General features: G+C 35.1%; 2 protein-coding genes across 3 annotated transcripts; both read left to right on the top strand.

The window, feature by feature from the left end:
• The first annotated feature begins 3,567 nt into the window (after positions 1-3,567).
• Positions 3,568-12,275, top strand: LOC107571147 (transmembrane protein 196). 2 transcript variants are annotated; one of them, XM_016257434.1, is made up of 4 exons: positions 3,568-3,959; positions 5,336-5,392; positions 10,708-10,962; positions 11,937-12,275. In XM_016257434.1, the coding sequence occupies exons 1-4, from the start codon at positions 3,813-3,815 to the stop codon at positions 12,003-12,005; spliced, it is 528 nt and encodes a 175-aa protein (XP_016112920.1). In that variant the 5' UTR covers positions 3,568-3,812; the 3' UTR covers positions 12,006-12,275. The 2 variants fall into 2 exon arrangements, with proteins under 2 accessions (XP_016112920.1, XP_016112919.1); XM_016257433.1 differs by having other exon boundaries at positions 3,568-3,977.
• A 1,389-nt stretch (positions 12,276-13,664) lies between these two features.
• Positions 13,665-19,098, top strand: LOC107571144 (DNA-directed RNA polymerase I subunit RPA43-like). The gene is made up of 4 exons (XM_016257430.1): positions 13,665-13,990; positions 15,552-15,693; positions 17,350-17,558; positions 18,578-19,098. Exons 1-4 carry the CDS (start codon positions 13,701-13,703, stop codon positions 19,044-19,046), a joined length of 1,110 nt encoding a protein of 369 aa, XP_016112916.1. The 5' UTR covers positions 13,665-13,700; the 3' UTR covers positions 19,047-19,098.
• Positions 19,099-26,480: the final 7,382 nt, after the last annotated feature.

Genomic DNA, 26,480 nt, shown 5'->3' with positions numbered 1-26,480 from the left:
ATTCGAAGCTTCACGAAGCACTGCTTTGAAGCAAATGATTCGAAGCTTCACGAAGCACTTTGAGAGCACGCATCATTGTCAAAGTAAAGAACTAACATACAGTTGTTTAAGGTATGACTTTATAAACATAAAGATGATAGCATTTGTCAAGCACATTTTTACAGATAGGCTAAATGTGTAAATTAGTCTAAAACAGCTTATACTGAAAAAATAAGAAGAAGCAACTCCGCAGAAGAAGACCAACGCCTGCTTTGACATCACTGCCTCTTTGTGTAACTGTTTTTTGTCACTATTGCTTTGTCTCTCCTTACAGATAGTTTGATATGTACAGATAGAGTTACTTATGCGTTTTAAACTTAAATCACAGCAGCGTTCATTTGTGAATGACGTAGACTGTCAAATATAGCTACACAAGCTTTGAAGCAAATGATTCGAAGCTTCACGAAGCACTTTGAAAGCACGCATCATTGTCAAAGTAAAGAACTAACATACAGTTGTTTAAGGTATGACTTTATAAACATAAAGATGATAGCATTTGTCAAGCACATTTTTACAGATAGGCTAAATGTGTAAATTAGTCTAAAAACAGCTTATACTGAAAAAATAAGAAGAAGCAACTCCGCAGAAGAAGACCAACGCCTGCTTTGACATCACTGCCTCTTTGTGTAACTGTTTTTTGTCACTATTGCTTTGTCTCTCCTTACAGATAGTTTGATATGTACAGATAGAGTTACTTATGCGTTTTAAACTTAAATCACAGCAGCGTTCATTTGTGAATGACGTAGACTGTCAAATATAGCTACACAAGCCAATCATAGCAGCGGGTGTTTACTTCCGAGTCTACAATCCGCCATGTCTATTCAAACAAAGCGTTCTGATGAGGGAGGTCAAAAACTGGACAGAAAATAGCTTATTACTTCTAAATTGTGATGTTTTTTGATGTCAAAATCTTGATAACATTATAAGTGGACCTCAGAGAACAGTACAAAATAAAAAACAGAAGCAGTTCATGACTGCTTCAAGGCATTGAGAATGGCAATGTGACTTACAAGAAGTGATCAACTATTGAACAATACAGTAGTAGCAACTGTCTGACAGTACAGAAGTATACCTGAAGTGCAAACAATACACCCTGTACACTCTTAAAAATAAAGGTGCTTCAAAAGGTTCTTCAAGCGATGCCATAGAAGAACCATTTTTAGTTCCACAAAGAACCATTCAGTCAAAGGTTCTTTAAAGAACCATCTCTTTCTTACCTTTTTGTAATCTGAAGAACCTTCTTTCGCCACAAAGAAGCTTTTGTGAAACAGAAAGGTTCTTCAGATGTTAAAGGTTCTTTATGGAAACATTTAGACAAAAAGGTTCTTCTATGGCATCGTGAAGCACCTTTATTTTTAAGAGTGTACTTTCCTCCTTCTTTATTCATGGTCGCAGGTTCTAAAAATATCTCCACCTTTTCTTTCCTGCTATTTCTAGATCACCGGTCACAGCCGGGTCTTGAAACTGACAACCAGTTCAGCTCTTTCACATTCCCACAAACCCTGCAAACACGGGAGAGAGGGAGGAAAACACAGAAGAAGCACTAGTTTGATGACTCAGCAGACGGACGGAGGCGTCTTGTTATCGAATCAATGGCGAGATCACGGACAGCTGATGTTCCCGAGCTGATTAACAGACAATGGATTCTGTGCGGTGAGACGAATTGTACCACAGGAAACAGATCAGATATCCTGACAGCATGATCAGCATTTTTGAATTGAATGAAACCTGCGTGATGTGAAGCCTGTTTGATGCCTGTATGCAAATGGCAAAATAATGCCATTGTAAATAGATTATATGCAGTTATTTACATTTTTAAATAATATATTTAAGTGATATATTTAATATATTTATATATTTTAATTTAAGATGTACACTTCTATGCCAATGGCAAAATAATTCCATTGTAATTATATATATATATATATAATTAAATCACACAGACACATACACAACATTATTATAATATATAGTTATATATTTAAATATTTAATTTTGTTAAATTATTTAATTTAATACTTATATTATATTACATTTAGTCATTTAGCATATTACAGTATACAGTATATTACTAGTAAGAAATATCTGTGCCTGGTATTTTTCAAATTCACCCATTAGTACAAAGTTCTAAAAGACAAATACATTTACTTTTTTTCTTTTTGTATTTTTGTGAGTATTTTGAAATCAGAATTGGTAAAAGCTATTAGTTTACTTATCAACAATATAGATTTTTCTGTCAGTAAAGGAAAAACCCCAATTAACCCCAATTTGCAATATGATCTATGTTTTCAAGCTCTTTGTATTGACTGATTATTGGAAATCAATGCGAGATGGGCAAAGCTTTCTATTGTGTGACTGGTATTGTGTGTTTTCTGCTGACTGAAGAACATCAATTCAAATGTAATATAAACTGATACAAATACACCTCAAATACTTGCAGTGAAACTGTACAATAACAGTCTGCACGGTTTGTTTTAGACTCTGTGTTGTTACAGTAACGCTGCAGAAAGTTGCTGTTTTGGGTTCGGGAATGAGCAGTCTGTGATTTGCTGCAGACACACTGAAAACACAAACCCGTCTCACCCACATCCAGCACACTGCAGAGAGGACAGGCTTCTACATTTACCACATAAAGAACTGTGCTTGGGTTTATGTGAGTGATGTTGTTTCATCCTGTACTGAGCGTGTGAAGTGCTTATAGATATTCACAGAGCAACTGCACAATGTTTTCAATGCTTTGTTTACTATTCTTCCGAAGTTCTTCTCCATATGAAACCTGGTTATGAATTAATTAGAGAGGCCATGTAGCTGGATACATTAAACAATTATTATTTTTCCACAAGAAAAGCAATTTCCTTTTCTGGCCTGCCAGTGAGGAAGTGATATTTTAATGGAAATAAACAAAACATTTACTCTGAGATATACCAAAATGCTTTAGATAATGTTCATTATTGCTCTTGGAAATGCACTGTAGTGCTCAGCTCTACAGCAGTTTTCATCAGCTTTTACAAAGAAATCGCTGGATGGTCATGTTTCTTCTCTGTAAGTGTCGCTGGAAATGTTTTTAGGAATCAATTGCGCGTGGGAAATTCCACAAATATAATCACAGAGCTGCTTTTTGTTCCAGCATCCTATATAAAGAACTTTAATGCGCACTATTATGGATTCGGTCCACTCAAAACCTTTGTAATAAAATGTGATTGAGTGTCTTGATGCGCTGTGCTGACGTGCCGTTAGGTGTCCAATTCACTGGTTTTATGCAATAAACTGACCGGGGCGCATTTACTACAATCAGCGCTTTTACGCACCATTGCGCATAACCGCGTCAGGACACCTGCTTCGCTGTTGGACAGAATCGCAACTTTTCCCGTCAGATTATATTTGGAACATTTGTGACAATTACCGTTCTAAGGAATTACGTCAAGTATCTGATCATAAAACTATTTTAGAGCCATTCCTCCGCAGCACTGTAAAGAAATTCGATGGTGACAGTGGGCGGAGCTTTTCCTCTGTCAGACTGAGGGAAATCGCATGGGGCAGGAGCAGAAGCATGGTAAACAGAGTGAGGAGGAGGGTGAAGTTAAACTGCTGGCGTTTACGCATCATGGAGAGCACCTTTGCGCACTGACTCATGAACTACTGGTGTGTTTTGGAGAAATCACGTAAGTTGATGTTCATATGCACACTTTCCTGGATCTTATGCGTTTGGTTTATCTGTGAAGACATGGAGTGAAGCGTTTTGCGCACCGGTCAGGAAGGATGCCCGAGCGAAGATGTGCTCCAGCCGGAAGATCATCTCGAGTTTGTTGGTTCTGTCGGTGCTGGAGATAGGGCTCGGGGTGTCCAGCATCGCCCTGGGCGCGGTGGGTATCTGCAAGGCGAAAGCGGAGCACAAGACCCAGCAGGGCGACGCTTCTCCGGTATGGAGCGGAGTGTGTGTACGTCTCACTTTTCTAGTCTTCTTCAGCATAAACAACTGATCCGAATCTACCAAAACTCTCAAGCTCTGAAAGTTTGTGCAACATTTATTTTTCTATTAAAAATGTTTGTATTTGTATTCAAATGTACTACCCACCTGACAATTTTTGATTGTCAGAACGTTCTGGGAAGGTTAGTTTCTGGTTACAAAAAGAACCTACAAACAACGTTACCCGAACATTCTTGTTTGGTGTCTTCCCAAAATAAGCAATAGGAACGTTAGGGGAACGTTCTGTGTGTACATACCTTTGAGAAAAACAAGTACAGCATGCTTTAGCATAGGCCTATACTTTTAAAATGAGTACTTATCATGTAAACAATGTACTTTTGTGAGAACTGCATGTAATGTTTTCGGATACTTAATTGCATGTTATTTGCATTATAGTATTATAGTTTAAATATACATTAAATGCATTTTGACCCACTTAAATAGGGTTTATGTGTTTATATGTAATTTCATGCTTAAATTGTCTTTGAAATATAATAACTGTAAATGTAATATCAAATAACACATTGAAGTTCAATTATAATCAACTTCACACGTGCTTTGGAATGTTAGTAAATAAGCGTACTTCTTTAAAGCATGACTAAAACCATAATGATTTAAAATGTATTTTAACATTTTAATTTGACATTACAAAGTGCACTTTATTTGAAAGTGTACTTAAGTGTGTTAAGAAACATAGTCATGAAAGTGTTAAGTCACTTAAGTGGCCTTTTATTTCATTAATATGATATAATCTGCAAGTTGTTTAAAATATACTTTTAAGATTTGAACTACAAGTGCACATTCAATACAATTAAGTACACTTCTTTTTCACAATTTTAATACCATGGCATTTTTATAAGTACCTTAATGCACCATGGAAATACCATAAAATGCATTTTTATATCATGGTCTGTACAGCATGAATGTACAGTGATGTAACTCATATTGTATTGTGGTACAGTACAGTATTTTTTGTAAAGGAAATCTGACCTAGAGCAGAATGGCACACTTTCTGATGTGTCACAACTTTGAAGAACTTTGGTGTTTTCACAGATATTTTGTGAAGTTGTCAAATTTTCAGGGTGTATGTGAGCTCTTTCCTTCATTAACTCATGCCTCTCTGTACCTCTCTGTAGCGGCTCATAATTCATGATACTCATATAACTTAACCTCATTTGTGTGTGTTCATGTCCAGTTCAGTTCATGTACGGTGTGACTTTATTGTAATCTGAATTCAGTGTGATTGGATCACATTTCCCCTGTTTTCTGCATGTTTTTCATTCAGTTCAATTCTGGTAAGATGCTCAACTGATGTTTTCTGTCTCATAGTTTCTTATCTGTGGACTGTGTGGCTTGCTGTGTGCACGGAAAAGGACAGGACTGATTGTGAGTATGCACTTCAGTATTCTCATACACACCTTCTGCTGTGCAAGTACACATGTACTGTATACTTACTCTACTGTATAGCACACACTCTAATGTAGTACACTCTTAAAATGGTTCCAAATGTTTTTTATTTACATCAATACCATAAAAGAACCATTTTTGGTTCACTATAAAGAAACTTTTGTGCATTAAAAAGGTTGCATGGATGTTAAATGTTGTTCACAGCCAATAAATTAAGATTGTAAACAGTTAATGCACATTCTCTAGTCTCCTACACATACTGTATGTTATTCTCTTGAAGAGCATAGATGTTTTTTTTCTAATAAAAAGTTCTAAATGGAAGTTAAACAGGTTTTTGGTTCAAATTAAAACATTTTAAAAATGTAGAACAGAAATACAAGATCTTTAACTGTAGTTTAAGATCTAAAACATACTCTGGTGTACTTACACATCTCCCCACACATATTGTAGAATAATGTAGACTAATGTAGAACACAATGTAGAATGTAAAAACTCACGTTAAAATGCTATTCTAATTTAGAAATAGTTTTTGGTGGCAGTATGAGACTGTTTTTGTATATATATATATATATATATTATTTTTTAACTATTTTAAAGTGTTTATTTATGCAGCGATAAAAGAGATATCTCTTTTGCAAAAAAAAAAAAAAACCTGAATATGCCAACAACATGAATTTTTATTTCAAATTTCATGTTAAACAGCATCAAATGTTTCAAACAGTAGTATGCTACATTTTCTGTCAATACCTCAATACATTGCATGTTTAATTCAGTGAAAAAATGTCAGGTTGTTATCTGGAAAATGAATATGGTTATTTTGCATTTAAATTTTCTAATTTTGTGATTTTAAGACACTATAGGCAAAACCTTTTAGTTTTTCATGCACTTGTCAATTTTGAGAATTTTGGGCTATTTTATATTGTTACCATGTATTATTTCAGAAAAGAAAACATCCAAAAGAATAACTTAAGTGTTTATTTTCATGCGCATTGTCTACACTGCATCTGATTTTCAATTACATCTTACATTTAGCATTTTTTTATTTTTTAGCATTGTGATTTAAAGGGGTCATATGATGTTGCTAAAAAGAACATTATTTTGTGTATTTGGTGTAATGAAATGTGTTTATGCAGTTTAAGGTTCAAAAAACATTATTTTCCACATAATGTACATTATTGTTTCTCCTCTATGAAAAGTGAGGTGTGCTCTGATTGGCCAGCTATCCAGTGCGTTGTGATTGGCCGAATACCTCAAGCGTGTGACGGAAATGTTACGCCCCTACCATACTGTGATGCCCTGTCCGGCCGGAGCAAAGAGACAAAAACATTAAAACCCATTATAAACGAGGCATTTGTTGCATCCAGTGGGGACATAATTATGGATTATAATGACTTAAACTGTCTTTTTACGCGTTGCGTTGCATCGCGCCGTGTAAACATAAAACCATGTCTGCATTTGTGATCTGAGAAATGACAAACAACAAGTGCTACTCTACACTGCTCAAAACTCGTGTTTGAATCATCAGTGGCAAATCCTTTAAATATGAAAAACATACTTACAGTCAGTGAGTCAGAACAGCCGGCATTGTAGTCTACTCTACCAGGATCAGTAAACAGTCCTCCATAAAATGTGCTGCACACATCTGAATATTTGGGTTGAAGTGTTCTGGAACAGTGTTGTAAATACAACTTAACCACTGATTTCTAGTCATGTCCTCTTTTGGAAGACCAAACAAAGTCTGTATATTTAACCAGATAATGCATCTTTATCACACATGTTCTTTATGTCAAATGTGGACATCCGAGAGCAGCTCCAGCTCACAGTGAGTGTGTGTGTGTGTGTGTGTGTAAATGGATACTTCACTGGAGAGACGAGATTCAATTAGCCACCTCTGAGTGGAGTGAGCCGCCCCAGCGGAGAGTGTTAATCACAAATCCATACTGAAGTGAAATACTGAATGCTAGTCTGAGAGGTTCTATGTCTCTCCCATCTTACTCTCCACTTGTCTCTTTTCATATCATTACTTGTTTACCTTTGATTTCTTGTATACAAGCTTTCAGCTTTGTCCTCAAACATGCTTTACCGTTTCTCGTTTTATCTCTCGCTCTCTCCTGCTGATTGATTTAGTTTCACGGGCCTCTATGCACTGCCTGTAATGTTATTGTACGGCTAAAAGAAAACCCTCCCCGTCAGCCTGTAATGGTTCTGAATTCCTGACAGTAACGTCAGGAACTACTCAAGAACACTTAAGTATTTTATCTGCAAATTATATTGACTTTTAGTCCCAGTGGACAGTCTCATTTTAGCAGGGTTTAGATACTTAAACAGCCAACATACTGTAAAAAGTGTTTTTGACTGTTTCCCTTCAGTGTGTAACGTGATATGGGCTGCTGTATGAATGGAATACTAGCTTAATAGTATGCTGAGTACGTTGTGCATACTATTTTTTTTTTACTGTAAAATAATATGAGAGATGGTATGCCGTTTTAGCAGAATTGATAATGCAGTAATTTAAGGAAGTGACAGAATGGTGGAATGAATATGCTTATTCCCTTCTATAATTTAAAATCTTATGTGAAACATTTTGCAAGAAATTTTTCAAAATAAATGGTTATATGCATTTCAATTTTTAATTTTGGGATTGAAGCCAATACTCTACATGCATAACCATTGTTATTTTGGGCTATATTGCTTCTAGAACATGTCTTCTTTCAGACTAATGGAAAGAAAACATACAAAACACACATTTAAGTGTCCATTACACATTATCTCTTTACGTCTATAGATTTTAATTACAACGGATATTTATAAAAGTTGTTTTCTCAAAAATAGTTTTATCTTTAATTCAGCAGTACTACAAAATGTACAGTTTTATTCCTATCTATATTCTGAAGGTTTTTACTGAGGGGTTTGTTCAGACATCATTCTGCTACTTTTAATATTGCACTTCATCTATTTGCATCTTTAGGTTTCAGTTACAGTGCATATCTTTATAGTCGGTTTCTCAAAATGAGTTTAACTCCACTTCAGTAACACTTACATACACCAACATTTACAGTTTTATTCCTGTTTATATTCTGAAAGTTTTTACTGAGGGGTTTGTTCATACATTATTCACCTGATTTTATAATTGCACTTTACCTGTTTCAGTTACAATGCATATCTTTAAAGTCGGTTTCTCAAAATGAGTTTTATCTCCACTTCAGTAAAACTTACATACACCAAAATTTACAGTTTTATTCCTATTTATATTCTGAAAGTTTTTACTGAGGGGTTTGTTCATACATTATTCACCTGATTTTATAATTGCACTTTACCTGTTTCAGTTACAATGCATATCTTTAAAGTCGGTTTCTCAAAATGAGTTTTATCTCCACTTCAGTAACACTTACATGAACTAAAACTTACAGTTTTATTCCTATATATATTCTGAAGGTTCTTACTGAGGGATTTGTTCATATATCATTTACAAGCTTTTTTGTAACATTTTATTCCCAAAAATATGGTTAAAATTTATATTTTTCTACCTGTTGACAGTATTTTCTCATTTACAGAGTAATAAAAGGAGATATCCAAAATGCCCTCAGTAAAAACCATTAACTCTAATATGTCAACAAAATGAAACAAGAATTTGTAATCTTGCTTTATCTAATGTTCATGTGGAAATTACAGTAGAAGACTTATGTCAACGTGCTTGCTGCCCCAAAGAAAACAGCAACAAATTCAATGCTCAGATTTCTGGTCTGGAAATGTATGCAAATTAGTGCATATTTAATCATATAATGCCTCATTTGCATATTTTGTTATATTTGTTATATTTTTGTCATGCAAAATAATTGTCTTAATGTACTGTGATTAATCAGCTGGGTTTATGATGATATTTACAGCATTAGTTAAAATGTTACTCTATTCACCTGTAGTGCCTTACATTAAAAAGTCACAAATAATGGATATTTACAATATAATCATTATAAATGATGAGCTGAATTACCTTTTATATGAATGGAAATGCACATGCTTTAATATAGACCTTCCTAGTGCACTGTATATACTGCAAAAACAAGTGGTATGCTATTTTGATCATAGTGTCTACCAACAGTACATTTACATTTTAGTCATTTGCACACCCTTATTAGTGTAAGCTATTTATCATAGGAGCCAACAATTTCTGCAGTGCACAATACCAAGCAGTGACAGTAGCAGTTATTGCCACTAAAAAGGGGTGTGCCATCCAGGAATAAGGATAACGTGATAATGTGCAACTGTGCTGTGGAGTCAGAAGTCTCTTGTGTAATTTGAGGTCAGATCTGTCCTGAAGTGTTGAGGTGGCAGTTTTCTGCAGGCAGATAATGTCACTGTCTGGACGTGGTCTGACCGATTATAAAATCACAGAGCAGCACAATCCATTCTCCCAGTACACAATGGTTTCATCTTCATCCTCCGTATACAGTATTTCTGCTGTGCTGTACGCTTCCCGATTAATATACTGTGACCTTTATGAGCATGGAAACCAATCAGAACACCTTAGGAAATGCATAGCAACGCCCCTAGCACTTTGGTTGTTACTTTTACATAGGCAAACACTACTTTGATAATTTAACTGATAAAAATTTTACTTATATTTTACTGTCTGATTTTTACTTTCTGATTATATTTTACTTACTTTTTTACATACTGATTTCAGTCCACCAGAAATAGTTAAACTATTAAAGCATTTGTAATAGTGTATAATAATTTTAATAATGTCTGCATTATTTTAGTGCCAAATGCATTAAATATGCATTATTATTTTCAATTTTAAATGCATGTTTTATGCGTTATTCTTTTAATATTGTATGCATGCAATATACATTATTTCAATAATGTGTGCATGCAATATTTAATATATTTAATATGCGTTATTTTACTGTATGTATGAAATATGCATGATTGTTTTGATATTGCATCCATGCAATATGCATTATTTTAATGGTGTATCTATGCAATATGTGTTATTATTTTAATGATGTATGCAAGCAATATGCATTATTATTTAATTGATGTTTTCATGCAATATGCATTATTATTTGAATGTACGCATGCAATTTGCATTATTATTTTAATGATGTATGCATGCAATATGCAATATTATTTTAATGTTTGCATGCAATGTGCATTGTTATTTCGATATATGCATGCAATATGTGTTATTGTTTTAATGATATATGCATGCAGTATGCATTATTATTTGAATGTTGTATGCACGCAATATGCATACACAAACAGCTAACATTATGTATGTTTTTCTCTATCAGATGATATTATTTTCCTCCTGCTGCATTTGTGGGTTAATCGGTGGAATCCTGAACTTCCAGTTTGTCCGTGCACTGGTCAAGCGTCCAGATGCCATGCGCTCTCTTCATCTGGCCATCATGTCTCTAGCATGTCTGGGCATCAGCAGCTGCACACTGTCCACATGGCTGACCTGCAGACTGGCCAGCAGCGAACAGCAGCGCATGTTTCTGGAGAGAGAACATTCACTGCATCACTCGCAAGAAATGGCAGAGAAGGTACGCCAGGAGCTGGTATGCTTGTGCGGTCTGTGTGTGCCAGTGTATCTCATACACTTACAGTCAACGTTACATTAAAGCTGAAATTTCCAGAACAGAAATATGAACATTGAATGAAGCCAGATTCATACTTCTTGTTTCGTTTTGCTGATATATTAGAGTTGAAAGTTAATGTAGATGAGTTTGTTTCTTCATCATATTTGGAGAAATGTAGCATTGCATCACTTGCTCAGCAATGGATGCTCTGCAGTGAATGGGTGCCGTCAGAATGAAAGTCCAAACAGCTGATAAAAACATCACAATATTCCACAAGTAAACCACACCACTCCACTCCATCAGTTAACATCTTGTGAAGCCAAAAGCTGTGTTTGTAAGAAACAAATCTATCATTAAGACATTTTTAACATCAAACCTGGCCAAAATATGATTCCATAATCCATAATAATGTGTGAAAAAGGTCCATCTCCTGTTGTCTCTAACATCAAAATCCACCCACGTATTTGTTTAGAGATGTTTTGGACTGCTTTTGCTTGTAAACGGTGTTTGATGTGTGCAGTTTTCTATACTGATTCAGACAAGACAACTTTTTCACTGGAGGAAGTGTTATTATGGATTATGGACTTTTAGCAGGAAGCAATGGTTTGAAGTTAAAAATGTCTTCATGATGAATTTGTTTCTTACAAACACGCTGCTTTTGGCTTCTCAAGACATTAACTGATGGTCTGGAGTGGTGTGGATTATTGTGATGTTTTTATCAGCTGTTTGGACTCTCATTCTGACGGCACCCATTCACTGCAGAGCATCCATTGCTGAGCAAGTGATGTAATGCTACATTTCTCCAAATCTGATGAAGAAACAAACTCATCTCACTCATACAGTAGCTAAATGGAGGTTTTCTCTCTCTTGTCTGTTTGAATGTGTATCTCGTAGCGAAACCTCCTCACAAACTCGGCCGTGTGTTTATCTGTTTGCAGGAGGTTTTGGATACCACCAGCAATGGCATCTCTCAAATCTCCTTCAACGGACGGAGCGCTTCGCCGTGACAGCTCGCTGCCCACTCGCTCTTAACAGCACAGTTCTTCCCCCTGATTGGCTGAGTCAGGCTGACAGTTCTTCACTCTGATTGGTTGAGACGAGCTGACAGTAGAAGCACAGACGGCATTCACAGGACATCCTGTAGACAGAGCATCAGATAACAGTATTGAGCAGACAGACAGCCAATCAGTGTCCAGTTACCTGATGACCTCAGGAGAGGTCAGATCTGATGGCCTTGACGAACCAGCGTACAGAAAACAGATATTTGATTACAAAAAAGCATGCAAACGATCTTCTCTCTCTTTCTGTATCTCTTTCTCTCTCCCTGTATCTAAATGAAGGGAATGTTGAATCTGAAATTGTAATCCTGATACTGTATGGTAAACTGAATGCTTTTATCCTGATCGTATAAATGCACACTGTAAAATGCCTGTAAAGATATTTATTAATTTACAGTATTTTTATATAGAGGCTTCGTATGAAAATGAAATAAAGATGTCAAATGTAATGTGTGGCATTATGACTGATGATTAAGCCATTAACACACAGTGACACTTTTAATTCACACACCAAAGAGTTTTGTTTTAATATAGTCTACATCTTTAATATACATACTAGACTAACTCTACACATTTTTTTTCAGAAGTGTTTTATTGTCTTATTTCAGTCAGTGTCCCCTTCATCCATTTTTTCATTTATTCCATTAATAAATAAAATAAAAAATCTTGTTTAATTTAATATTTAAGTTAATTCTTAGTTTTCTTTTTAATTTTTCTTTTTGATTATTTCTAATTAATTGCAAATTATATTTAATTTTAATTATTCTTTATTTTTCTTTAAAATAATTCCTTACTATTATAATCGTGTAAATAATGTAGCTGCTTATAACAAAAACAGCAGAAATAACTCAAGCAAAATCACCTTTTATTTATTTATTAAATTATTTATTTATAATTTATATTGAATAATATTTTAAAATTGTAGTTAATTATAATTATAATTAATAAAAGTGAATTCGTTTTTTACTTTTAAATGGAATCCTACTATCCACAAAAACGACAAAAAATCACAAGAGACTAATTTTATTTTGTTTAATTTTTCTGGTTAATTATTTAATAATTTATATGTAATAATTGTTATTTTAGTTAATTATAATGAATAAAGTTAATTATTACCTATTAAATAGCTCCTTACTATTTATCAAAACAACATACAAAATATTGTTAAAATGTGTATTTTATATATTTTTAAAATTAGTTATTTATCATTTATATTTAAAAAAAATTATGTTTTATTTAATTATAATTAACAAAGTTAATTTGTTATTTTTTAACTTTTAAATAGTCTCTTACTATTTACCAAAACAACAGAAAAATCAAAACAAAATCACAAGAGATTAATTTTATTGTATTATATTTTATTTTAGAATTAGTTATTTAGATTTTTTTATTTTTAATTATGATTGTTATTTTTATTTTAGTTAATTATAATTATAATTAAGAAAGTTAATCGTTTCTAACTAATAAATAGTTCCTTACTATTAACCAAAAAAACATAAATAAATATTTTATTAAAATGCTTTTATTTTATTTATTTTTGTAAGTGTAGTTCCACTCCTATCCGCCAGCGGCCGCGCGTCACTCCGCACTTTCCGCATGCGAACACGCGAGCGAACGCACCACGTGCTCCTCCATGTGTACGGCATGGCGAACTGGACGCAGGAAGACGGAGCTCCGAAACCCGTCACGAACCCCGCGGATGTGTCGACGGTAGCGCAGATATCCAGTGGAAGTGTCGCCGGCGGAGTCTCCGCGCCGGTTCCGTGTCTCATCCCGTCGTTCGCGGACGCGGTGAAGCTGCTGAGCGCGCGGTACTCGTGTCTCGTGCTGGACTCGCACCGCAGACACATCGCGCTGCCGCCGCAGTACCTGCGGAAGAAACGCACCGGTATACAGGAGGAACTCAACGCCGAGCTGCTCAAATTCTCCAGCAGGTACAACCACAGGCTGCATACCGTGGGAACACCGCGGTATGATGCTAACACCGTGGTATCTATACGATACTCGTGTATAAGTGCTTGTCTTTCAGTATTATGATACAGTCAATAAAACCTCAATACCTTTAAAAATAGGCTGCTGTAGTACTTTTTATAAACTTGTCGTTGTGTGTCACTGCTGCAATATGATATAGAAGTAAGGTACTCCTCACACAGAAAAAACGGGGGCCAAAATTGTACCTTTTAGGGTGCAACAGCTTGTCATTGGAGCAGTAACGTTACCCTTAAAAGGACATAATTGTACTTTTTTTTTTTTTTTTTTACTCCTATTAGGTGCATTTGTACATTAGAGAAGTAATAGCTACCATTGAGGAACTAATATGTACCTAATAGGGGTAAAAAAAAGGTACAAATATGTCTTGCTCCAGTGACAAGCGGATCAAGCGGAGCCCTTTTTTCTGGCAGATTACAAAACTACTAAATTAATTATCCATCTTTTCTGCAATACGTGATGGAAAGTTTTCATTGACTTTGTGAACATTTGATGTTGAAACGAACATTTAAACAGTGGGTGTAATAAAACTTCATAACAGATTTATTAAAAAAAAATTATAATGAAGACATTATTAACAGGTTAATAAAAATATAGGCTAATAAATATGCATATGTAGAGCAGCTGAAGTCAAAAATAATAGTTGAATTTAAAATAAAATGACCTCCGTTATATTTAGCAAAATTCTCCTTTCTAGAGCAAAAAAAATAACTTGTCATTTTATTTTAAATTCAACTATTATGTTCTCTTGTGGACTATATGTAAACATCTGTTGTGTGCAATATCTTCACATATTCAGGTCAGTACTAAATAAACAATAACATGCATTTTGTATGATCGTTCTTATTTTGGTAAGATAATTAACATTTTGCAGATTCTGCGAGGTGTATGTAAACTTTTGACTTCAGCTGCTCTACATGTGTGCTCTACATATGAGCCTATATTTTTATTAACCTGTTAATAATGTCTTCATTATAATTTTTTTTTAATAAATCTGTTATGAAGTTTTATTACACCCATTGTTTAAATGTTTGTTTCAACATCAAATGGGAGTAAAAACGTAATTATATCATTAAAAGGTTTATATATTTCATACTTAAATTGCCTTATGTGCAGTTTAGATGCTTGTATACAGCGTTAATTTGTATTTTTTTTTTTTTTCAGATTAGCATAAATTGCAGCGCTGTGTTATTTGGAAAATATGTAGTTATTTTCAATTATGTTAGATTATTACTTTTATATTTAGTTATAGTTCTTATGTATTTTAATCACTTTTTTATTAATTAATTTGATTGGTGTAAACTATTAAAATATTTTATAAAAAAAAATTAAATTAGTGAATAAAAAATGTGATTTAAAAATGTGTTTAGTATAATCTTAGAGCTCTCTTGACTGAAATTATGATAATCAACTATTGTACTCGGCTGAAACTTAAACATCGTTTATTAATAAAGATTACAACTAAGAAAATATCTGACAGCCATTCGTTCATCTGTTGTTTTGCAGTCTGAAAGGTGTTCCTATGGCATATGACAGCATTAAAGTCGTAGGACAGCATGGAGATATTCATGACGATCAAGGGTTCATTCACTTCAACATCGAGGCGTCGTTCGTAGTCTTCAAACCAAAGAAAGGATCGAAGCTCGTGGTACGTCTTACGAGATCTTCATGAGCTAGAGGTCATGTTCTAGGCATGATTATTGAGTTAATTGGCTGATGGTTTTTAAAGGGTTAGTTCACACAAAAATGAAAATTAGCCTGTGTTTTACTCACCCTCAAAGCATCCTAGGTGCATATGACTTTCTTCTTTCAGATGAATCCAATCGGAGTTATATTAAAAATTATCCTTGCTCTTCCAAGCTTTAGAATGGCAGTAGATGGGTGTTTCTGTTCAACAGTCCAAAAGTAGTCAAATAAAGCGCATGCATCCATAATAAAACGTGCCTCACACGGCTCCTGGGGGGTGAATAAAGGCCTCCTGTAGTGAATCCATGCGGTTTTGTAAGAAAAATATCTAGAGATGTACCGATTGCAATTTTCTTGGCCGATTTCCGATTTTTCGTTAGTGTGATCTGCCGATACCGATTTTTGCAGATTCCGATTTTCTTTCTAAGAACTATAATTGACAGCTTATACAAACACAAATCTACTTTTCTTCAACGCAAAGTATTATTTTCATTAAAATACACAAGTAAAAAGTCAGTAACAAAATAAGAACAAATAAAAAAAAATTGCAAACAACAGCACAGTTAAATGCAATAGAATAAAGAGAGCTATGAAACTAAGTTTTTCAGGTTAAGCAAGTTTTTATTCAGGTAAGAAATACTGCAGAAATTAAAGTAATCAAATGTAAAATAACACATCCAGTGTTATTTTACATTTGATTACTTTAATTTCTGTAGTTTTCATTGTAAAAATTAAATACAGATTAATGCTTACCATTAAAGTTATAAAACATATTCAGTCAAGAGCAGAAAATAATTGTCTTTGTCTTTTGTTCTTGGATTAACATGACAGACAGCAGCAGGAATATTGGACTGTGGTCCCTTTAAGAGTTTATCCACAGACCCAATATACTGTGTTACACAACATGCGTTCTCTTAACTATTTAACGTTCCAAAACTGACTGCGTTTAAACTCGCCAAAACGGGCATTTTGACAATTTTTTTATGTATTTGACCGTTTTAGCGCAGTTAGCCACTCATTTTGGTGTTTGTGGCTCACAAGCTGTTTGAGACCGAGCGCGGATTGTGCGCTCCACTAATATAGATCAGTGGTGGAATAAGTGCGCGTTTGGTATAAGTGCGAAACCTGCGGGAATTACTAAAATAATGCACAATACAAGCACAATTTAACCGGAGCGAATGAGACCGTGTGTGAGAGAGAAGGGGTTGTCTGAGAGCGAGAATGCGCGGTTGATGTTATTGCCGGTGCCGCTGGTAACACAACGGATCAGCTCGGAATCGGAAAGAAGTGAGACTGACCGGCCGATCACCGATCCGTGCCGATCATGAGGAAAATCGGGCGATTCCGATCCCTGGCCGATCGATCGGTGCATCTCTAGTTCTAAATATGGATGTGCTTGCTTTATTTGACGTCTTTTGGACTGTTGAACAGAAACACCCACCTACTCCCATTCTAACGCTTGGAAGAGCACGAATAATTTTTAATATAACTCCGATTTAATTCTTCTGAAAGAAGAAAGTCATATACACCTAGGATTCCTCGAGGGTGAGTAAAACACAGGCTAATTAAAATTTTTGGGGGAACTAACCCTTTAATGTTGTGTCTGTGTGTCGCTCAGGGTGTGATTAATAAAATGGGAGTGGGTCACGTGGGCTGTCTGGTTCACGGCTGCTTTAACGCGTCGGTGGTGAAGCCCAGTCTGCTGAGCTCAGAGCAGTGGAGGGACTCTGGACTGAGTGTCGGACAAAACCTGGAGTTTGAGGTCTTCCAGCTGGACGCCGATACTGCAGGAGTTCTGCTGATCCGAGGACGGCTGGAGAAGTCCAGGTACAGTGAACGTATTTTTATTATTATTGTTATTTTTTTTTACCTGGAAACAGCTCTGTTAAAGGAATAGTTCAGGCATAAATTAACAATTGCTGTGAATGTACTCATCTTCAGGTCATCTGAGATGAAGATGAGTTTGTTTCTTCATCAGGTTTGGAGAAATGTAGCATTGCATCAGTGTCTCAGCAATGGATGCTCTGCAGTGAATGGGTGCCGTCAGAATGAGAGTCCAAACAGCTGATATAAACACATCACAATAATCCACACCACTCCAGTCCATCAGTTAATGTCTTGAGAAGTGAAAAGCTGTGTGTTTGTAAGAAACAAATCCACCATTAAGACAAGTTACAGTTGCTTTCAGCTAAAATATGAGTCCATAATCTTTAATAACACTTCTTCCAGTGAAAGTCATTTTGTCTGAATCAGGAGAGAAATCTGCACAGATTACGAGCAAAAGCAGCTCTTTTATTAATGTGAGAGACAACAGGAGATGGACTTTTTCACTGAAGGAAGCATTATTATGGATTATGGACTCATATTTTAGCCGGAAGCAACAGTTTTGAAGTTTAAAAATCTTATGGATTTGTTTTTTTTTTACAAACACGCAGCTTTCTCTTCAAAAGACATTAACTGATGGTCTGGAGTGGTGTGGATTATTGTGATGTTTTTTATTACAGAATCAATAATAATTCATGTTAAATGCTTTTATTTTGGAGGGGGGGGGTGATTATTAAGTAAATATACCTGTTATAAATTCACAGTTGTGGTTCCAATAAAGTGGATGCCGAGCGACACACAAACGTAAACAAAGGTGTGTGTTTGTAGAGTAATTTACAACTGCTTCGAACGCGGCTCAACCAATCAGAATCAAGGACCGGAACTATCCGTTTTATAAATTGCAATACATTGTAAAAATAATAAAATAAAAATGCAATACCATCGATTTGGCACCCAAGTATTGTAATAGTATCGACTTGAGAGATAAGTGTCGTTACTAATAATAATTTATTGATTTTCAGAGTGCAAGAGCTTGTGGCCCAAACCGAACACAAGGAATCAATGGTAGAATTAACTACAGAACCAGAATCCACAGAAGACACAATCGACAGCCCGAAACCCAAGAAGAAAGACAAGCATGAGAAAGAGTCTCAGAACGACAGAGGCCTGGAGCTAACGTCAGAAAACCACCAAACCGCCGCAGACACGGCAGAGATAGACTCCAATGCAAACGGACATCACAAAGAGAAGAAGAGGAAGAAGAAAGACAAACGAGCAGAGATGGACTCCAATGCAAACGGACATCACAAAGAGAAGAAGAGGAAGAAGAAAGACAAACGACAGGAGTCGGATGAGATCTTGCCCTCCGAGCTCTCGACGAGCGACTCCAGCAGATACGTGAGCGATAAAACCAGCAGAAAGAGAGCGGCCGAGAGCAACGACGGCCTGCAGGACGCGCCCGCCGCCAAAAAGAAGAAAAAGAGCAAGTGATTTCACTCACAGACTGTTTCATGAACTATAAGCGATGAGCCCGATGTGACAGAGATGCATACTTTGTGTGTGATTTATATTTAAAGAATATAATAATAAATGTTTTTTTTTTCCCTCTGGAGTATTTGCACATTTTTGTTTTTCCACCTGAAGAGGGCAGCACTTTCCTTTGCTGTTACACAATCCTGAAACGTCCCAAATTCTCCTCTTTAGACTGTTATCTAATGAAATTAATATGGGGAAGTCCATAAGCATCCCTCATTTAAACATTTTATGATTAAAATAAAGTAAGATAAAGGAATGAGCTATTATCAAATGGTGGCAACTGCAATATGATAAGATATTAATAGATAAAATATTTGATTTAAAACTATTAATCGTTTATTGGTCAGAAATTAAACAGCTGTGCTAATTACAGTCAGTCTCAACACTAAGGGGAAAAAAGTATCTTGTAAGAGCTCTTAATTTTCCAGTCAATATAACATGAGGTTTCTTCTTTCCCTTAATGTTATAAATATAAAATTCATATTTTAAATATTTTTTTTGCTGTATGTGAAAAATGTTTATCCTTTACCTTTAGTGCAGGTCTATTTTTGTGTCCGAATCTATTAATTTATTAGTAAAGCAATATAAATTGACTTATGTATGTAGCTTTTATCATTAATTCTCGGAATGTTAATTAAACTGATTTGTTTGAAACTTGTTGTAATTAAAAACCTAATCAAGCAGTCAAAAAGAATGTAGTACTCGCTATACAACCATCACAAATCGCAAACAGTTTAATACCTGCTTTTGAAAATCACATTTTTGTGTTATCGTATATATTGATGATATGTTTTAGTTCCACAAATGTAGATTTGTTGAAGTTGCTGCAAGTTCTGTGGCATTTTAAATTGATAAAAAAAAGTATCTTAATAAGCAACTTAATATAGCTTAAATCTATAAATTACTTGCAATATATACAAAATAAGTTTTATTTTTTAATTACTCATGGCTGTATGTGTGAAGGTAAGTACAGGTGCATCTCAATAAATTAGAATGTCGTGGAAAAGTTCATTTATTTCAGTAATTCAACTCAAATTGTGAAACTCGTGTATTAAATAAATTCAGTGCACACAGACTGAAGTAGTTTAAGTCTTTGGTTCTTTTAATTGTGATGATTTTGGCTCACATTTAACAAAAACCCACCAATTCACTATCTCAACAAATTAGAATACTTCATAACACCAATAAAAAAAAACATTTTTAGTGAATTGTTGGCCTTCTGGAAAGTATGTTCATTTACTGTACATGTACTCAATACTTGGTAGGGGCTCATTTTGCATGAATTACTGCATCAATGCGACGTGGCATGGAGGCAATCAGCCTGTGGCACTGCTGAGGTGGTATGGAAGCCCAGGTTGCTTTGATAGCGGCCTTCAGGTCATCTGCATTGTTAGGTCTGGTGTCTCTAATCTTCCTCTTGACAATGACTTTTCCACGACATTCTAATTTATTGAGATGCACCTGTACATCTGAAAATGAACATACTGTATAATTCAATTTATGGCATGGAAACACTTAAGTTTAAGTTGTCAAATGTTAATAGCGAATTTTATTTTACAAATAATTACAAGGAAAAGGCAAGTAACACATTGAATTAAAGATTATATTTTGAAGTAGAAACACTGAAATACAACTTAATATTATACTATAATTTTTTACAGTGCATTTAGGAACAGTGTTGGGGAAAGTTACTTTAAAAAGTAATGCATTACAATATTGCGTTACTCTATAAAAAAGTAACTAATTGCGTTACTGTAAAACATTTTTGTGATTTTAACAGTAAAAGACTAAAAATGCTATACTAAAAACCTGTTAACTGGTTAACAGTAAGTTTCCATACTATATACGGTGAATAAATGTAATTACATTTAATGTAATTTTACAGTAAAATACTGTTAAATTATGAATTTTGGAAGTGATAAAAAAGAAATGGTCATTGTATAATTTTCTGCATTTTCTGTAAAGCTATTGCTAAAAAAACGTAAATTGATACTCCCAGAATTCTCTGCATGACACTTCATATTTGATGTTTTTTCATTGAAATAACAGTTTCTTCTTAGTTTTTTTCTCTCTTATCAGTTGTGTACATTAGGGGTTTATCTTACACCTAAAGTTGTTACATTTTTTTATTGTGAATTTTAGTTAAGTCTATGGCAACCACAGCTGCCGGTATTTTACCGTAAATTTTTTTTTTTTTTTTACAGTGCACCTGAGCTGGGCATGCTTATTTGATTTAATAACAAAAACCCAAAAGTTATATTTCAGGCAACTCTAAAAGCCCTTTCACATCAAAAGTGAAATTAGTAAGTTACTTACTCCCAATTTCTCTCAATATGGGGACAGGTGAGCTGTAAGTCAATAAATGAAAAAACTAAGTAACTTGCGTTACATATTTGAAAAAGTAACTCAGATATTTTCTTGTAGATGTAAAAGTAATGCATTACTTTACTAGTAACTTTGAAAAAAAAAAGTAATCTGATTACGTAACATGCGTAACTTGTAATGCGTTACCCCCAACACTGTTTAGGAGTTAGTTAAGAAGTCAGATAAAAAGTTGTAACAATGTTTCGTTAACCACAAAACTTAGGAGGTCGAGATAAGATCATGATTGGTATCAGATGATTACTATGGCAATCTAAATAGGGAAAAAAATGACAGACCCCCTATTTTCCATTGGTTGGACAAACAGTTCTGGATGAAATTGGCCACGAATCACTGCACATTGGTTTTGGGTGACGTTTACTTTCAGAGACCCTGAATATCAGAGCTTTGGTTTGTCTCACACCCCGTATAACCTCAAAAAGACATAATTCACCTCATGAGTGCGAGGGCCACTTATCAGAGGTGAAGGCCTAATAAAACCGACAAAACGTCACATTCTCACCCCCACCCGAATCACAGCACTCCCAGTGATGGAAAAACTAAGTGAGAACAATTCAAACTATGAGCCCGTCTGGCCACGATCCGACCCAAAACCTCCCACGGAGCTCCCAGGATCCTTCAGGATGAGAGATCCAACTCCCCTCGAGCCGTCAAAGAGACTCGCTTTGTCTAGTCGAACAAAAGGGGCAAAAGAAAAGCAGAATGTATCAGTCTGGACATAATCCCAGCTGACTTGAACCTGAAAGAAGTCCAGGTTGAGATGGTTCCCTCACATCCTGGGGCCAGTTGTTCAAAAGGTTTAATCTGGATCAGAATGATCTGGATTTGGAAATCCCATGTTTTGCGATCAGGTGACCCATCTTACTTTTGTGCTGGTTTTTCAAAGCAAACTTGGATTGGACCACCCTGATCCAGACACACTCTTTTTCAGATTTCCAAATCTGGATTATTAGTGCTCTACGTAGCCCCTAAAGTTAGATGCTGATGGGGGGAATGCAGATGTTTTGTTTTGCATTGCATTTACACAAATAACTACTTCTGACTGGTCCATCTCTGATGATTGTGCCAATGTAGTTTACAATCAGTGATTAAAAAAAAAAACATTTAAATTAAATGTAATATTTTTGTTTGATATTGACAGCTGTTTGGGGATATATGTTAAAATGTTGTATTTTTTGGACCAGTTTTAAGGTTTTATTACAATTTTGTTCCTGAAATCTACCCTTCTGCTGGGATCAGAATAATCCTTTTTTTTTTTTTTTTAAGTACCCCAATCTTACTTAAACATTTTGAACAACACAAATTAAGGATTTAATCCAGATCAAAACCAAGATTGGATTTTGTGATCTAATCCGAATTCGGAATCCTTTTTTTCTTTTGAACAACCCATTTTCAAGATTTGATCCAATCTGATCAGATTGCCAAAATCCGATCAGATTACTTTTGAACAACTGGCCCCTGACGTGCCGACGGACTCGAGGGCCACTCTGGCTGAAGACCTCAGAAACCTTCAGCAACGCTCCATGATTTACTGTAAAGATGCGCATACATATTTCCCATTACACACAGTTAGTCATGCAGGAGGAGAGCTTTCCCACACACACCTTGAGGTTTGGGATTGCAGGATGATTCCCAGCAGTCCAGGACGTTACAGGAATCTCAAGCAGACGTGCTCTGGCTATTCAGCAACACCTGAGAATAAAAACGGGTCAAAGGTTCAGTGTAAGAATGTCTGAGAAAACGAAACATCAAAAAATATGCATGAAATCAAATCTTTGTTTTCATGTGGTTTGGAAAAACCTTAGCACCACTTTCAGGAAATGTTTTGATTCATGGAAATATCAAGTAAAAAAAAAGGCTTATTTTCTTTGCATCAGAAAAAAAACTGAGTTTACACATCTTGAGGGTTATTTTCAAATATAGTTTCAAATGTACAACTTATATTTTTAACAAAGTCTTCTAGTTGTTTTAATTTCTGAGTGGAAATTGTTTTAACTTTTATGGTTAATGAAAAATTTGATAATGTTGTTGAAACGTTTTATCTAATATATAGCAATTAGGTCTATCCTTTAAACATCTTTTACAGAGAAGGTGATCCCATAATGCACTGTGATGAAAAAAGTGAAAATCTAATCTGGTGGAGGAAGTGGGATGAATGCTTATAAAAAAAATATATATATATATATATTTTAAATACCCAAAAGTAAATATTAAAAACAGTTCTGTCTAATTACAAACAGGCTTTTTAAATACATTAGCTACTGTGCAGTTGCGTCGAGTATCATGTTATTATCTTAACACTGACCTATCTTGAAATAGTTTCTTGTGCACTTAATGTTAGGAGTGCTATTTGTATGACGCATAAGTTGTTGCCTATATGTAGGGTGTTCCAAACCAGTCACTTAGGGTTTCATTTCAGTTAGAATGTTACCTTCTATAGAAATAAGGCTCCCTAAGTAGACAGCAGACAGCAAGGCAGCTCATTAGTTTTTGGTCCGGAGCCATAAACTGTGTTTATTTTTTCACAGTGATTGCTTTCACGCCATAAATAAACCCACAGACTCTTTCTGATGTGCTGCCAAAACGTGCATGATATTCTTCTTTTTTGCTCTCACTTTATATAATCTCCAGTTTTTAATTTCCTGGCAGATATCCTTATTTCCTGCCTCTCAGCTTTGTTAATTAATTGACGCTATGCTGTTATAAATCTGTGCTCCGTATAGCGGATAATGACCCAGAATAACCCATTCCACTTGCCAGATCAGACTCACGGCGGGCTTTACCCTCAGCTCAGGCTCTCTAGGTCATTTGGTACCTGTCGGGAACAGCTGACTCATCGCAGTTTGCCTAGACTAAACTGTTCCCAAACGCCTGAGGTTTCAGCCTTTAACTAGCCAAATTCCCACTGGATAACACTCATCTGTCGTGTGTCTCCATGGAGATGGTACTATTTTTGATGGGGCTCATGTTTAACGCCACTTGAGTGTGGTTTTTAATTCAAAGACATGCTAACAAAAACATTCAGCCACTTTGTTTATCCCAAGCTTGGAGGTCGTCCGTTAGTCGCTGGTGTTGGTTTATAGAGGGCCTCCTCAGAAAGGAAGTGTATGGCAAGCCACTTTAACATTTAATTTATAAAATGTAGGCCTACTAGCAGGGCCGCTGCTAGTCAAATGGGGGTCAAAGCAGGATTGTATTGTTGTGCCCCCCCTCCCTCAAATATTATGGAAGTAAAAAATAATAAAAATACTTTAGGGGTCAAAATAGAACTTTAATCAAATGATCAAATGATCAAATTAAAAGCCCCAGGGATTAATATTTTCCATTCTCTCTGCTTCTGTTTTAACATTATGTTGCCAGATTAGGCCATTTGAGCTGTTGGTTGTCAAATGTTGTAGAGCTTTTGGATGATTATTGTTGAGCAGTGATATTGCATTATTTTGGCCTTCAGCAGGCACACATTTTGCAAGACTGTAAACACCCTGATTTTGACCTATATTACCTGGATGAATAATTGTTTATTGTGATTATTATTAAAAATGAACATATAAGCATGTATGCTGTTGGCAATGTTTCATAAAAGCAATTAGGCACATGAGGATGTGCCTTAATCAGGGTTATTTTAGTATAATTGAGATTCTATTCATTTTTTGATTATTGATTAACATTTTTTATTATTATCAATGTTGAAAACAAATGCGCTTCTTCATATTTTTGGGCAAGCCGTGACACATTTTTTATTTTCAGGATTGTTAGCTAAAGAGAAAGTTCTGAAGAACAGTATTTATTTAAAATAGAACTATTTTGTAACGTTATAAATATCTTTAATGTCACTGTCAATTTAATGCATCCTTGCTGAATAAAAGTGTTAATTGTGTCTGTGTGTGTGTGTGTGTGTGTGTGTGTGTATACATATTCATACATACACACACAGATATATACACACAACAGTTCTTTCTGGTCCTCCAATCTGATTGGCTGATAAGAGTGTGATATTCTAGTGATAACAGAAGTCCAACAATTTCACCGTTTTATTCACTAAATAATTTCCATTGTTGCTTGGCAACTGTAACAATGGACTAATGGGCCCAAATATTACAAATATTTTTATTCTTAATATTATTCTAATAATAATTATTATTTTTCTTGTTAATTGTACATATTTAGTGCCATATGTGGTGCTTAGTACCACAGCCTAGTCAAATGGGGGTCAAAGCAGGATTGTATTGTTGTGCCCCCCCTCCCTCAAATATTATGGAAGTAAAAAATAATAAAAATACTTTAGGGGTCAAAATAGAACTTTAATCAAATATAAAAGTAAATAAATAATATTATTTACAAATTACAAATTTAGACAGTTACCTATGGCTGTGATTTTAATAATACCGTTGTCTGATTGATTTTATAGTCTCAAGCATTCAGAAATCATGCAAAAGAAAATTAAGCAGTTTTACTACAATAAAACCATGGTTCATTTTTGTAAGGGTTTGTGATGTCCACATTAGTGTAGTGCTGAAAGGTGCGCAGATGTGCTCTCTTCATAAAAGCACTGAGACGTGGCGACATCAAAACGAGGAAACACACCAAATTAACAAAACACTTTAAAGACACCCAGATCAAATGAAAGAGTTCAAGCAGGTAAGTTTCATTTTAATTTTTAATATTTGTGTTTCCCATAAATTGATTTATTTGAGGTGCCCACCACAATATCAAAACTCAAAGCCACAAATAGATTTTCCAAAAGGCTTTGAATTCGTTGAATAAACATGAGCACTGCACGTATCAAAGTCGAAACCCGGTGCAGGTGTTTTTATATCACTGTATTTCTGAAGGAAACCGACTGTCTTCAGAAAATTATGGATGTCATTTTCATTTCATCTTGCCTGTAATGCCTGAGCAGCGTTTGTGAGCTGAGCGCTGCTTTGTGTACAGCCGTTACCGGGAAAACCTCCATCTCTCCCGCTTTACAAGCGCCTCCTGCTGGCAGAAAATTAATTTGCATATATA

The sequence above is a fragment of the Sinocyclocheilus grahami genome, unplaced genomic scaffold, assembly GCF_001515645.1.
Source record: "Sinocyclocheilus grahami isolate Dianchi unplaced genomic scaffold, SAMN03320097.WGS_v1.1 scaffold1553.1, whole genome shotgun sequence".
NCBI classification, from domain to species: domain Eukaryota; kingdom Metazoa; phylum Chordata; class Actinopteri; order Cypriniformes; family Cyprinidae; genus Sinocyclocheilus; species Sinocyclocheilus grahami.
Note: the sequence above shows the minus strand (reverse complement) of the source record. Positions and strands in the feature narration are given on the sequence as shown.